This window comes from Lycium barbarum, chromosome 9 (genome assembly GCF_019175385.1).
Source record: "Lycium barbarum isolate Lr01 chromosome 9, ASM1917538v2, whole genome shotgun sequence".
In the NCBI taxonomy this organism is placed as follows: domain Eukaryota; kingdom Viridiplantae; phylum Streptophyta; class Magnoliopsida; order Solanales; family Solanaceae; genus Lycium; species Lycium barbarum.
This window is the reverse complement of record NC_083345.1, coordinates 16,553,268-16,566,914: the sequence shown is the minus strand read 5'-3', so window position 1 is coordinate 16,566,914 and position 13,647 is coordinate 16,553,268. Positions and strand designations below refer to the sequence as shown.

Here is a 13,647-nt window from a genome sequence, read left to right as displayed (position 1 = left end):
AAAAAGAAAATTAGTAAGAATATGAGGGAAAATTAATATTTTGATTCTAGATTTTTTTTTCTTTTAAATTCTTTAATATCTTATATGTATACCGACAGGTTGAATTCCATCTAAATTAACTAACTGTTCTGATCCAAACATAAGAATCATTGCTGTATATATTGGATTTTTTAAAAGCAAAACTAATAAAATATTTTATTAAATTAATTAAAAAATATATTATAATTGTTTATATTATTAATTATAGATAAAAAGAATTGCTACAAAGAAATCAAAATTAGAAAGATATATATGTTATATCGTAAATCACCAAATTTTAATTCCGAAATGAAAATATAAAGTAATACATTTTATACATGTAAAGAAAGAATAATCAGAGAATGCAAAGGAGAGTAAAATAAGTAAAGTATTGACAAAGAAGGAAAACGAGGATACAATCATACAAGTCACTCCCTCCCTTCACTTTTACTTGTCCACGTTGACATATCAGGAGAAAGAAATTTTTCGTCTTATTATTTTACCCATCACATTAGTTACTCATTTTCAAATCATTTTCTAAGGCTATTGAGACTGTACATCAATAAATATGGATATTATGTTAAACTATATACTTAATTTATTAATTCTTATAGAACGTGAAAAGTTAAAAGTGAACAAGTAAAAGTGCATGGAGGAAATAAATATGTGTCGGAAAATTAAAATTGAAGTGCATATGATATACATGAGAAGAGAATAAATATTCACTACTATGACATATGTCCACGTGGGATAAAAATGTAGTTCAGTAATGTGGCAAGTAATATGAGACGGAGGAAATACTTTATTTATTAATTCTTAAAAAACTTGAAAAGTCAAAGTGAACAAGTAAAAGTGTACGGAAAAAATAAATGTGTCGGAGAATTAAAATTGAAATGCATAGATGTATACATAAGAAGAGGATAAATATTCTGTACTATGACATATGTCCACGTAGGATAAAAAAATAGCTGATTAAAGTGTAAAATTTATATAACTTTTGATACAAACATTTATTGTTGTGTTAGTCCCTTTTGGACACTTATATATAATAGAAAATTAATCAGTTGAAAACCTAGATAGCTGGAGCTATTTGCTCTGTTAGCAAATCACAAGAACATCTGAACATGTAGTCGTATTGGAATTATATATTAGTAATTAATTAGTTGAAAAATAGTCCAGATCTAGCTAATGGCATCTACGTGGAAAAACTGTCAGATCTTTTTCCACGTTGGTCGGCTGTCAGTGGAGAAGGGTATTAACAGAGATCAAAATTGAGCCTTTTTGAATTTGAATAATAGAAGGACAAATTTGGCTCTTTTAACATTAATGCAGGGACGAATTTATAGGCTAAAATGTGGAGCACGTGAATACATGGTTTTCATAAAATTAGGTATTTTATGTATATATTTTTTACAATCGGTATAATATTATTTGCTAACACTCATACTATAAGAAGGCTAAATGATGCACTTGGTTGAATGTAGAGTTATTTATCAAGAGAACTTAGCGATCAATTCCCACTTAATATATTATTTCTCCTTTTTTTTTTTTTTTTTTTTTTGTGACGGACTCATGTTCTAGAAATCCTAGATTGCCTCTACGTGAATGTATGGTCTAATGAAATTGGCCGATGATCTGACTCAATCACAAAATTTATTTTTGATGTGAGAATTATCTAAGACCATAACCATAGCAAGACATTTCTGTATGGAGCCAAATAAATTGAGCGGAAGGGAAATTAAGGAACTACAGATGAAGGAAGACATTACATGTTCTTGGACCTTGGTTTAAGGTTTGCCATGGAGCCAAATGAGAATTTATGAATTACAAATGAAGTAAGACAATACATGTTCTTGGAGCTTGATTTAAGGTTCTATTTTGGGGCAACAACGCACATGTGAAGCGAATTAAATACCTGCAGGGAGATAAGTATAGTTAATCAATTCCCATGCCAAAGCCGTTTCCCTGTCAGCTGGAGCGTACGAGTTGCGGAGCTTTAAACTCTAATTAATGTGTTTAGTAGTAACATTTTGTGACTATCATCAATAAACGCAGTGTGATAGATAAGATTTCTTCACGCTTAATTAAAGATTACGGATTTGATCCCTAAAGTTTCACTCTTGATAGAAAATACTTAAAAGTTAAAGTTCTAGAAACTCTATTTTCCCGGTAGGAAATGCTTTACTTAAGTTCCTTTATCCTTCGATTCTTAAAAAAACCATATTTCCCTAGTAGAAAACACTTACTTCTTTAATTATTTTTTTGAGCTTAAAAAAATATTAAAGGAGTAAGGCTTTTGTATAACACGAATATGGATTAGTAGAGCAATAAATTTTGAATACCTTATTGTCTTTATACAGAAGATAAAGAAGAAGAAAAGCAGCATTTTGTCATGAGTTAAAATGACAGACACTGAGATCTCATATACCACCATCGGAGATTTTACTTCAGTTTCTGCAGGATATCATTATATTCACTATCTTTTATATACTCTATGAATTTGATAATATGCATTCTAAAAATACTTTAATTATATAAAACGTATCTTCTTTGATTTGTATTTTAAGATATGTTACTTGCTACACAATAAAAATAATATAATAGTGTCTAAAATTTAAACTCTTACAAAAGCGCAATAATAGGCTAATGAAAATACAAAAGTGCATAAAATTTGAACCCTAGTATTCACAACGAATGTCCATAGTTAGTAAGTTAGAGCGTCGTTTTGAATTTGGGTCATCGTATATCAAAATGCCATGTGAATTCGTGCCGTCGTATTAATTTCTCTTATTTGTATGCGTTCCTCGATCAGCAAACTGCCGTGATCTGCTTTATATTTAACCGCGTTTTGGCTGTATCCAACTTCATCACCTACGAAAGCAAGCACCAATAATACAAATAAAGTAAACGGCATGATAAAATGATCCCCATGATTATCAATCTAATGACTATTGCCATGTGTGAGCTATGGATATATAAAGAAACAAACTAGCCGACATCAGTTACATCAAAACTCAAATAGTAATGAAATTGATTATGGCCTAATTCAACCCTAAAAATTAATTCATGAGGGATGATTGCATAAGTCTATATCAGGAAACCATCCATTCCTTTTTCATATGATGTGAGACTCTTCAACAGAAATAAGCGAAACGAATGAACAATGGTAGTAGTAACTTTGATCTCTTGATAGCCATTGGGGAACGAAGCTAGAAGTTTGTCTATGCTTTAGGCAGAATTCAATAATTTTGATCTAAACTTTACATGTGTAATTAAAAATCTACTTAATAAATATAATTAATTTGTCTAGCACCCAGTCAGTTGTCTTTTTGTAGAATTTCAAAAATTCAAAATTTTGACTTCGTCTCTGAAGCCATTATATCTCATGCCACTCAAGCTAAGTCCTTGAAGCTTTAGAAACATTAATTTAACTAAATATAGGTTTCACAGAACTAATATGACACGGTTAAAGACGGGGCTAGAATTTTAAGTTTATAAATTTTGGACAATTAATGTTTATTGCTTACTGTTCTAAATAGATAATTTGTACATACTAAATAAAATTTGTAAACAAATATAAAATATAAGTCAAAATTACTGAGTTCTACCAAACTATAGTGTCTGCGTATTAGCTCTGCCCCGACCACATAGCTCCTTCTTTCTTTTTTTTCCCCTAGAGTTTAGGACCAGCGTGTGTGCTACCAATGTGTGAGAATAAAAGTAGAGAGGCAAAACTTTTTTTCTTTTCTTTTATTTTTTGGTTGGGAGTAAATGTATAAAGCTAATCCTTATAACTGTCATTACATGCGTCACCTACATGCAATGTAGATAAAGGAGGCGTCCAGATTCGATTTCATTTTTCATGTTTGGGAAAACCTGTCTAATATGTAAATTTACTTTCTCTTTTTGTACATGTATTAAAATGATCGCCTCTTTTTATATTTTATTACAGTAAGTTATAGATTTTGACATTCTCGTTTCACCGATAATAACACACACTCACTTTTAGAAATCACAAGACACGTTAAGATTACAAGATTACATTCGTTTAGTTTTGGACTATAAGATTAAAATTCTACTTTATATTTTAAATTTCGCGCTTAATCAAATTTAGACAATTAAATAAAATCATAGGGAGTAATTTTTAGAGTTTAAGTTATACTCACTGTATAACAGATAACTTTTCTTATTTTCAAGATATCAAATTTCACATTTTAAAAAAGACTTACCTATGATAATAAAAACTTCATTACATACTTTAAACTCATTTTTTTTATGGGTCTTCATTACCTTAAAGAAAGCAGTTTATCAGGAACGGTGTTATTTGAATACCTAACATTTTATTTAATTAACCATGGACTAAATTTCAACATGTATCATGTCATCTTTTTTGCCTCTTGCATACAATATATTCTTATTTAAACAGTGCAGTTGTTTCTCAGTTCCCCTCACGAAATCTTGAACTTGCTAATTTCCTCTGCGAGTGTTTTAGTTTTCCACAATGTACAATCTCAAATGGAAAACTCCATTTCTGCTCACTCTTTTAGCTCTCTCAGCTATCATCTCTCTCACATTCTTCTCAAAAAACCCAAAAACATCCTCAAACACAGTACATCATATTCATGTTCACAAAAACATTCAACTAGCCCAATCACATTGTCAAGACACACTTTACCCACAGCTCTGTGTTTCCACTCTCTCCGTAATCCCAGATCTCGCACAAAAATCCATTTCCCAAATCATTTCTTCCACTATAAATGTCACAGTTGCTGAAGTCAAAGCCTCCGCTAAAAACTGCACTGAAATTCGTGAAGATTTGCCTGAACTTGAGCCATATGAAAAACGCGCTCTCGAAGACTGTGTTCAGTTATTGGATAACACTATTATTGAGCTTAAAACAACTCTCTCTGATCTCTCCAAAAAGAAATCTCGTACACAGAACTATAATGATTTACAAACACTTCTTAGTGCTGCAATGACAAATCAGGCCACGTGCCTCGATGGCCTTGCTCGTAGTAAAAAGAATTTAAGACGTTACGTGCAACAAAGCCTGCATACAATTGCTCGCCATGTTAGTAATTGTCTAGCAATGCTGAACAAAATGAAAACATCATCATCATCTTCTTCTTCTTCGACGAAATCTCAGGACATTTTTCCTGAATATGGGGCCGTAAAGAACGGCTTCCCTAAATGGATTAAGAGGAGAGATAGAGCTCTTTTACAAGCTCCATTAAATGAGACGAAAATTGATTTAGTGGTGGCTAAGGATGGTAGTGGTAATTTTAGTACAATTAACGAGGCATTAAGTGTAGCTCCGAATTCAAGTAACACCAGATTTGTGATTTACATTAAGGAAGGAGCGTATTATGAATATATTGAAGTAGTGAGGAAAAAGAGCATGATTATGTTTCTTGGAGATGGGCTTGGAAAAACGCTGATAAAGGGAAATCGTAGCGTTGTTGATGGATGGACTACTTTCCGATCTGCTACAGTTGGTAAGTTGCTCAAATTTTAATTTTCTCTGTTAGATTTATACTCTATATATTCTACTTTTTCAGGTCATTTAGTTAGTTAAACACTGACAGGGTTTACTTTTAATTTAGTATGAGAGATGAGACAAATACTCCATAACTTTTATCAAGTTACCTACTACAGTAGGTTGAAATACATTGTTAGTGTAATAATTTTTAAACACAATCAGTATATTTAAGTTAATCACTTAAACGTCATATGTTTATTAAAACGGGTATAAAGTATTCTTGAAATATCATCAGAAAAGCATTTTGAAACCTAATTTTATGTATGCGTGTGATAAACTTCAAGTTTTATCTTAGTAATTATACTTACTCTGATGAAACGCTTGCATTACGGAGTAGGTAGCATTTTGAAGTTCAAAAATATTGTTCGATTTGTAAATCACTAAGATCTGATGTAAAATCTTTTTTACATTAAATATATTCGTTTAATTTGAATATTTCAATATTGTGTCATGCTATGAGTATTAGACTATGACAGTTTTTAACTTTTTACATAAAAAGTGCAATACTGGAAAAAGTAGTCCATTCTCATTTTGACTAAGCCAGTTCGGTCCCCGTGAGCAGATGCTCGAGATCTTGATGTTGACGCGTTAGATGTAGTGTCACGTGTTCTAGATATGTATTTAAGGCTTCAAATCTTACCTTTGTATGTATTGGGAACAAAATCTATACTTATAATAGCTCGTAATAGTTTGTTACTATCTTTATCATACGTACATTTTCTGCAATAGTTTACACTGCATGGGCATCTTGTTAGCTTCCGTCATGAAAAGAAATTACTACTCCATCTACTACTACGAATTTTAGACGTTGTTAACCTACTTCGTTGATCGCTAAGCCACTTGATTTAAATTTCATTCATAAGCAGTGTAAATCATTTTTCAAACATTTATTAGAGTAAACATGAACATGTTTGGACATGATCTGTTTTTCAAGTGAAATGTATGTCCAAATATAACTTCTATTCTCAAATGTCATTTTTCAAACTTCTCAAAAAAAAAATTGTTTATAAATAAAATCTCCAATCACCTACTACGTCATCCATCATCTTTAATTTTTATATTACCCGCACATACATAGCCATATGCTTACTTGCTGTTAACTTTAAACAATACTCCTATAATTATGTAAGTATTTTTATTATATTACTCCTATATAAGTGCTCAAGTCTTATGTGTTTTGCATCATATGTTGAAGCCTGGTACAATTAAACCAATGATTTTCTTTCTTTTAGTAGTCAATGGTACTACTCATTGCTATGGGTTGGCTAATCGAATGTTCAAATTCAATGGCTGTAATGGTAACAAAACTTACATCTAAAAGTCATAGTAGACTATATTTTGATCATTCAAAAAGTGGCCGTAATTAAAGGTATGAAAATTTTGATTAATTGTGTCGGTGGGAAGAAATGGGAACACAAATTGCAGCCTTGTAGGAGGCCACAACTGCTGTATATAGTTGGATTCATGTTGTCCACTAAGATGCTTTAACACACTTTGAACGCCATGAAAAGTTTGAAGTGCTTTAGTCTTACTATTTCCATGATGATTTTATGATATTTTTGTCTCTTTTATGTTACAAATAAAATCTTTAATGTTTTCTCAATAAAATTACTTAAATGATTCATATATTTTACCCTTGCTCTTTCTAATCGTGTAAAATAAAAAGTGGATAACCAAATAGAGTACTGGAAGGAGCATCATAATGTAAACAAAAATGTCCCCGTGAGCACTTTGTTGGGTGGGTGGAGTACACACATTCAAGTAACTCTGCTTGGACCATTATATTTATTGTGGGGTTCAACATATTTAGAAGACTGGGCTTTAGGTTGGGAAAACTGTAGTAACACTAAAAACACACCACACACACACACACATAGACGAAGAGAGGCCAAAGGTAAAGGCGCCAACACGGTCCTAAAAGTTGATTTAGTCAAACCTTTTGACAGGTTGGAATGGTCTTTCATCTGTCAGTATATTTAGACTAGTTATAACAAATTATATACTGCATTTTTATTGGTTAACAAATTAAGATAACTTTAAACAGCTAGTTATATGTCGTATAGGGCATCTAAAACCTACAAGTTGACAATTAAGAAAAACGTTAACCTAAAGTGGCTAGTCATAGTTGTCTTCAAAGCTTTTTGATCTGCATTGAATTTGGGAAGCTTTTGCCTAACCAAGCTGAGGACAATATTGTTCAATTCATTTTCATGGTCCCTAGCTACTCTTACTTTTACCCAAAAAAATATGGGAGCCAAAACTATAGGATATGATATATATGAAGCCAATGAAGATAAGATACACGTGAAAGTGTACTATTCTCAGACGCACAAATTGAACATTTAAAGTGGCGTTTAATTAATATAAATACTCTTCTTATTTTGCATGCAAGTACTGGCGGAACTTATTCAATTTCAATTCATGCAAAGACAAAAAGAGTCAGCATCTGGAAATTTCCTTTTCTTCTAATCATAATTTGTTTTTTTCGCCCTGTCACTGTTAATCACCACAAAGTTCTCCAAAAGAATTTAAAAAGAAACTTTCTTTTCCAAATTTTAAACGCTCAAATAATTAGTCAGCATGCTGGTTTATCTTTGTAGGACTCTTTTATCCTATTATTCGTTAGCGCGTTCCACGGAAAGCCTTCTTGTTTGTTCCTGGATTTTCTACCAACATATTTGTCTCTTTCCTCCAAATCAATTAAGTAGATTTTGACAATCTAGATCATAATCAATGCTTTAAAATTCATTTAGTGTTTGACTTTCGAACTTAACTTATAGTAGTATACCTGTAAAGATTTTTTACAATATTACGTAATGTATTTTAGCCGGTTGGAACTCCCATGTTTTCTAGGTAACTATAGACATACTTAGAGTCATCTTTAAAGTGATTTGACAGTTTAAAGAATTTTTTCTTGGTCGACATTCAGAAATTACACAACTCCGGATTTAATGTAAAGAGTATTTGCACTATAGAATATTTTAACCTCTTGTAGCATGTAATCTGTCATATATTTCATATTACTAATCTCATGTTTATATTTCAGTACTTGTAAATCGTTTAATTATTTTGACAGTATTAAAATTCTTTTATGTCATTATTTTATTAGTGTATAGAAGTTAAAACTCTTTAATTGGTACCGCAGCCGTGGTGGGAACTGGATTTTTAGCAAAGGGAATCACATTTGAAAACTATGCTGGACCAAGCAAGCACCAAGCAGTTGCAGTTAGAAGTGGCTCAGATCTCTCAGCCTTCTACCAGTGCAGCTTTGTGGCATATCAAGACACCCTCTACGTTCATTCCCTTCGACAATTTTATCGCGATTGTGATGTTTATGGTACTGTAGACTTCATTTTTGGTAACGCGGCAGTTGTGTTACAGAACTGCAACTTATATGCTCGTAAACCAAACGAGAAACAAAAGAACATATTCACAGCCCAAGGAAGAGAAGATCCTAACCAGAACACCGGGATTTCAATCTTAGGTGGCAAGATTGCATCAGCTGCTGATCTAATTCCAGTAGAATCGTCATTCAAAAATTACCTAGGACGACCCTGGAAAGAATACTCGAGAACGGTTATTATGCTAGCACATATTGGTAGCTTGATTGATCCTGCTGGATTTTTAGAATGGAATGGTACATTTGCATTGAGTACACTTTACTATGGTGAGTATATGAACAGAGGACCAGGTTCAAATACTAGTGCCAGAGTGAATTGGCCTGGTTACAGGGTGATTAACAATTCTACTGAGGCCAGTCAATTTACTGTGGGGAAGTTCATTGAAGGAAAAGAATGGCTACCAGATACAGGTTTTCCATTTTACCTTAATTTAACTGCCTCTTAATTGTTTGGATTAGAAACCTTGAGGTATTTAGTTCCTTAATCTGAGGAAATTGATATCAAGATTGTAGCTAGTAATTCTTGAGGAAGTTAATGTTATTTGTATCACTGCTTATTATATATGAAAAAATTGGGTTGAAATCCGACATGTTCAGTTACCTGACATGAAATTGGTCACGATTTGATAGTAGAGCCTACTATACACTTCTCATAGAGGGCAACGACACAAGCAATAAGGCATAAGCTTCTGATTCAATGACAAACAAAAGACTAAGAAGTAACTTAATGTATCGTACAGCTTTTGTCCATAGTTTGATCTCTGTCTTTCTCCGCCCACATATAGGGATGCAAATGTGGCGGGGCAAGGCAGGACAAGACTTGTCCTATCCTGCTCCATTGATGTGTGCTTTCTCTTTTTTCTCTTCATTTTTCATGTTACAGTATTTTATTTAGTTTGTTATGGACAAAAGTTTTAAGGGCTGCATAGAGCCATAGATGCCTTCCTTTCTTACAAAGTGAACAAGATGGTCTTTTGTGATTATCATACATAAAAAAAGTTAATGCGTTGATATGAGCATGTATTAGGAATTAGGCTTGTGAGGGAAACTTTTTAAGTTATAGTTTAAACAGAACCAAAACCTGGAAAATAAATTCACCAAGGAAAAAAGAATTCTGAAAAATAATCGTGTCCTATTCACCTCATTCTTGTTATTTACTCCTGGTAATTTTAGGCAACATTTTGGTTCATAACGGAACCAACTTATTCTCAAATTTCAGAGGGCAAAAAGATTCAACATTTTGACATAGATGTCAAAAGTCCATGCAATAAGGAACAAAGGAGCCGAAGCTATTCAAAACAAGATTTAAGCTTAAGTATTGATGATTTACAAAAATATTATATAATCAGATTATTTATTTACAAGGTAATTGTGAATTTCTATGATAAACACTAATTAATTGATAACTTGGTAACTTTAATCAGCAGTTTACTATCACAAGTTAAAATTTAGAATAAGAAAATTTACTAACAATATATATAACTTAAATCCTGTAGAACGAGACTATACAAATTTGATGGTCGTAAGTATTGCCAAACTGACTCCTTAACTAGTGAATTTATCCACGATTCGCGCGGTTATAAAGAAAAAAACATAAAATAAAATAAAAAGAGAATGATAAATTTCATTCTTAATATGAGTGATATATTTCATTCAGTATTTTGCGTTTCTAGGGACAAAAACATAGCGAATGATCCCCTATTTATGAATTATTGACATGGGAAAAAGTAAATTAAAAGTTTGATAGATGTAAGTCCCAAGATATAAATATGTAACAAATTCCATTGCAGTTTTACTATCCATGAAGATGCTTTAGCAAATCACAATAATATGTATAACCGAACCACTTAAAAATACAAATGGGAGACAATCAAAGTTTATTTATAGATGCTTCTCACGTATTATTGACGCTGACAAATAATTTTGATCCATTTCATTTTCAATATTTTTGCTACTCTAGGGCTTTAAGTCGTTTTTAGGACTTGTTTCATTACAAAAGAAATAAAAAACAGTATGTTTCATTATTTTAGTACAACTTGAGAAATCTTGAATTTTGCTATATAATACTAGACGGCGTATTCCCGTGCTGCGCACAGGCCCAACACTTTAAATTATAGTGTATGTAGTTGTATTTGGATAGTGATAATATATGTATATTTTATATTGTCAATAAACATAAATAAGTTTGCACTGTTTTTATAAATAAGTTTGCACTGTTTTTATGCATATATATATATATATATATATATTATGTTCAAAACACGATTCATATAACATTGCAGTCTGTGCTCCGTATCCAAAACTTTATTATATTAGTGTTTGTTACGAATACAAAGTTTGCAAAAATTTATTAATACTTTTTAAAAGAGAAGACTTGTTTAAAAGGAAACTATTTTCCTCTCTTTGAGATAAAACAATAGCAATATTTAAGTATCAGTTGATACTTTGAATTTTAATTCGATTATTTTAAAGGTGTAAAATATTCTATTGTTAATGTATGTAGATTGGACCTAAACAATACTTATTATTTTTTTTATCAAATTTTGATTTGGATAATTGTAATTCAAATTATTAAATTAATTTTACATGTTTAAAACAAAACAAAGTAGAAATTTGATTTTCTATTTAAACGAAAAACTACTATTTTTTAATTTTTGGTGAATATTCTTGGTTTAGCTCATTTTACTTGTCATGTTGTCTTTTGCATGTTTTTTTAAGGAAACGTCAATTAGAATTAGAATTTGACTAATTTACCTTATTTATTATTTAATCTCCATTTAATATTATTTTTTCTTTTGCGACATTAATCTCTTTTTACATTTATTAGAATAAGAATAAAAATGAAAAAGTAATTAAATTCTCTTTTATTTTAAAATATAGTATATTTATTTTCGTAAACATAACAAATAAATGACATGGAGGAATATCAAATACAACAGTTGAATATCTAGATTAGATCTTAGGCTAATATAAGAAAAGAAAGGAAATTATATGGTTTGACTGCTTAACCTTTTGAAGAAAAGCAATAATATGGGGTCTACGTTTTTTGTTGTACAATAATTTCATTTGTTCCCACTAATGGGTTGATACGCATGTGACAATGAATCCACCATTATTGACTTAATGGGGATACTTTGAAAATTACATAAATATTGTTTAATTTTTTAATATGGAGTGCCCTTTTTTTTAGATTGTTTTTTTTTTTTTAATTTGGGGTCCACTTTTTTTTTCTTTTCTGATATTGCTTTATTTTTTTTAATATGGTCCACTTTTTTTTTTTTTTTTTACATGAGCTTGGAGGTGGTGGGGTTCACTTTTTTTCCCTTTTGTTTTTTTAAACGAAACCACTTTTGATTATATAGTGTATTTATGTGTATGTTGTTGTGTATAATTGTAAAGATTTATGTATTGGGTAGTGATAGCATGTATATTTTATATTGCTAATAAATATACCTAAATTTACACTGTCGATGCATATATATAGATGAACATTAATACATATACAGAAATGTTATTTGTTTATTAAGTGGAATTATGTGAGCATGATAAAATTGTGAAAAGTGAAAGGAGTGTAAAAGTGACACGTGGCCAAAAACATAATTAATACCCGCCACTTGAAATGACATCATCTGTTGTGATGCAATTTTTATGAGCAGGGGCAAAATTGAAAAAGTACGAATATATTTAATACTAAGCTACAGTAAGATTCTATTTTTAACTAATGAAAATGGCAAGTGCTTTGACCAAATTGCCCTTGGCTGCCCTTGGTTGATGATCCATTTCTTCAACTCATGCTTTTATATAGTTTAGTTTTAAAAAAGTGAATTTGTCTATTACAAATTAAAAACTGAAAAAATGGAAGAAATTGCACGAATTGTCCGTCAAATGGGCTGGTATTTAATTTTTGCCTTTAGCAATTAATTTTCAGAATAATTTCAATAATATACAATCCAGCATAAAATATTATATCCATGTAGTTATATTTTTAATTTACATCTGTATAACCAACTTCTTTTACAATAATGTTTATACACACGATATACAACATTATACACATACTGTACATAATGTGTCAATCTTATATAAAAGTGTATAATAATGTATAAAAGGATTATTTTGGGTAATATTAAAAATATGAGTCATTTCAGGTAAATATTTTTCCCAAATAAACATGGGCTGTTATTTTTGCTAAATTTAATGTGTAGTGGCCATAAGTTTTTAATGGTGTGCAACATAACTTGTGAGATACTATGATGCAGAAATATAAATTTATACCCCACAATTTTTTTTTAGGGACAAAAATTAAACAACAACACAAAATAAGGGCATAAGTGACAGTGAGCCTAAAAAATAGGGAGAAAGTTTTGGTAGGACCCACAGCACACATGTGGATCCTCACCTCATTTTTTTAATTTTTTTCTTTTTTACATGAGTAGGAGGTGGATCTCCTAATTCTTCACGTGGATCCCACCTTAATTTTTGTTTATCTCTACTATTATGGAAGAGTGGCCCCACCTTAAATTTGTTTTTTTTGTACTATTATAAAAAAGTAGGCCCCAATTTAATTTTTCTTTTTAAATTTTCTATTCTTATAGAAGAGTGGGCCCCACCTTAATTATTTTTAAGATCATTTATATTTCGTCTTCTTGAAGTTATTCCTCATTATTGGTGTGAGACGTATGCGGGGTAT

General features: G+C 31.0%; 1 protein-coding gene across 1 annotated transcript; it reads left to right on the top strand.

Moving 5' to 3' along the window:
* The first annotated feature begins 4,374 nt into the window (after positions 1–4,374).
* Positions 4,375–9,547, top strand: LOC132608857 (pectinesterase-like). The gene is made up of 2 exons (XM_060322625.1): positions 4,375–5,513; positions 8,703–9,547. The coding sequence occupies exons 1-2, from the start codon at positions 4,520–4,522 to the stop codon at positions 9,401–9,403; spliced, it is 1,695 nt and encodes a 564-aa protein (XP_060178608.1). The 5' UTR covers positions 4,375–4,519; the 3' UTR covers positions 9,404–9,547.
* Positions 9,548–13,647: the final 4,100 nt, after the last annotated feature.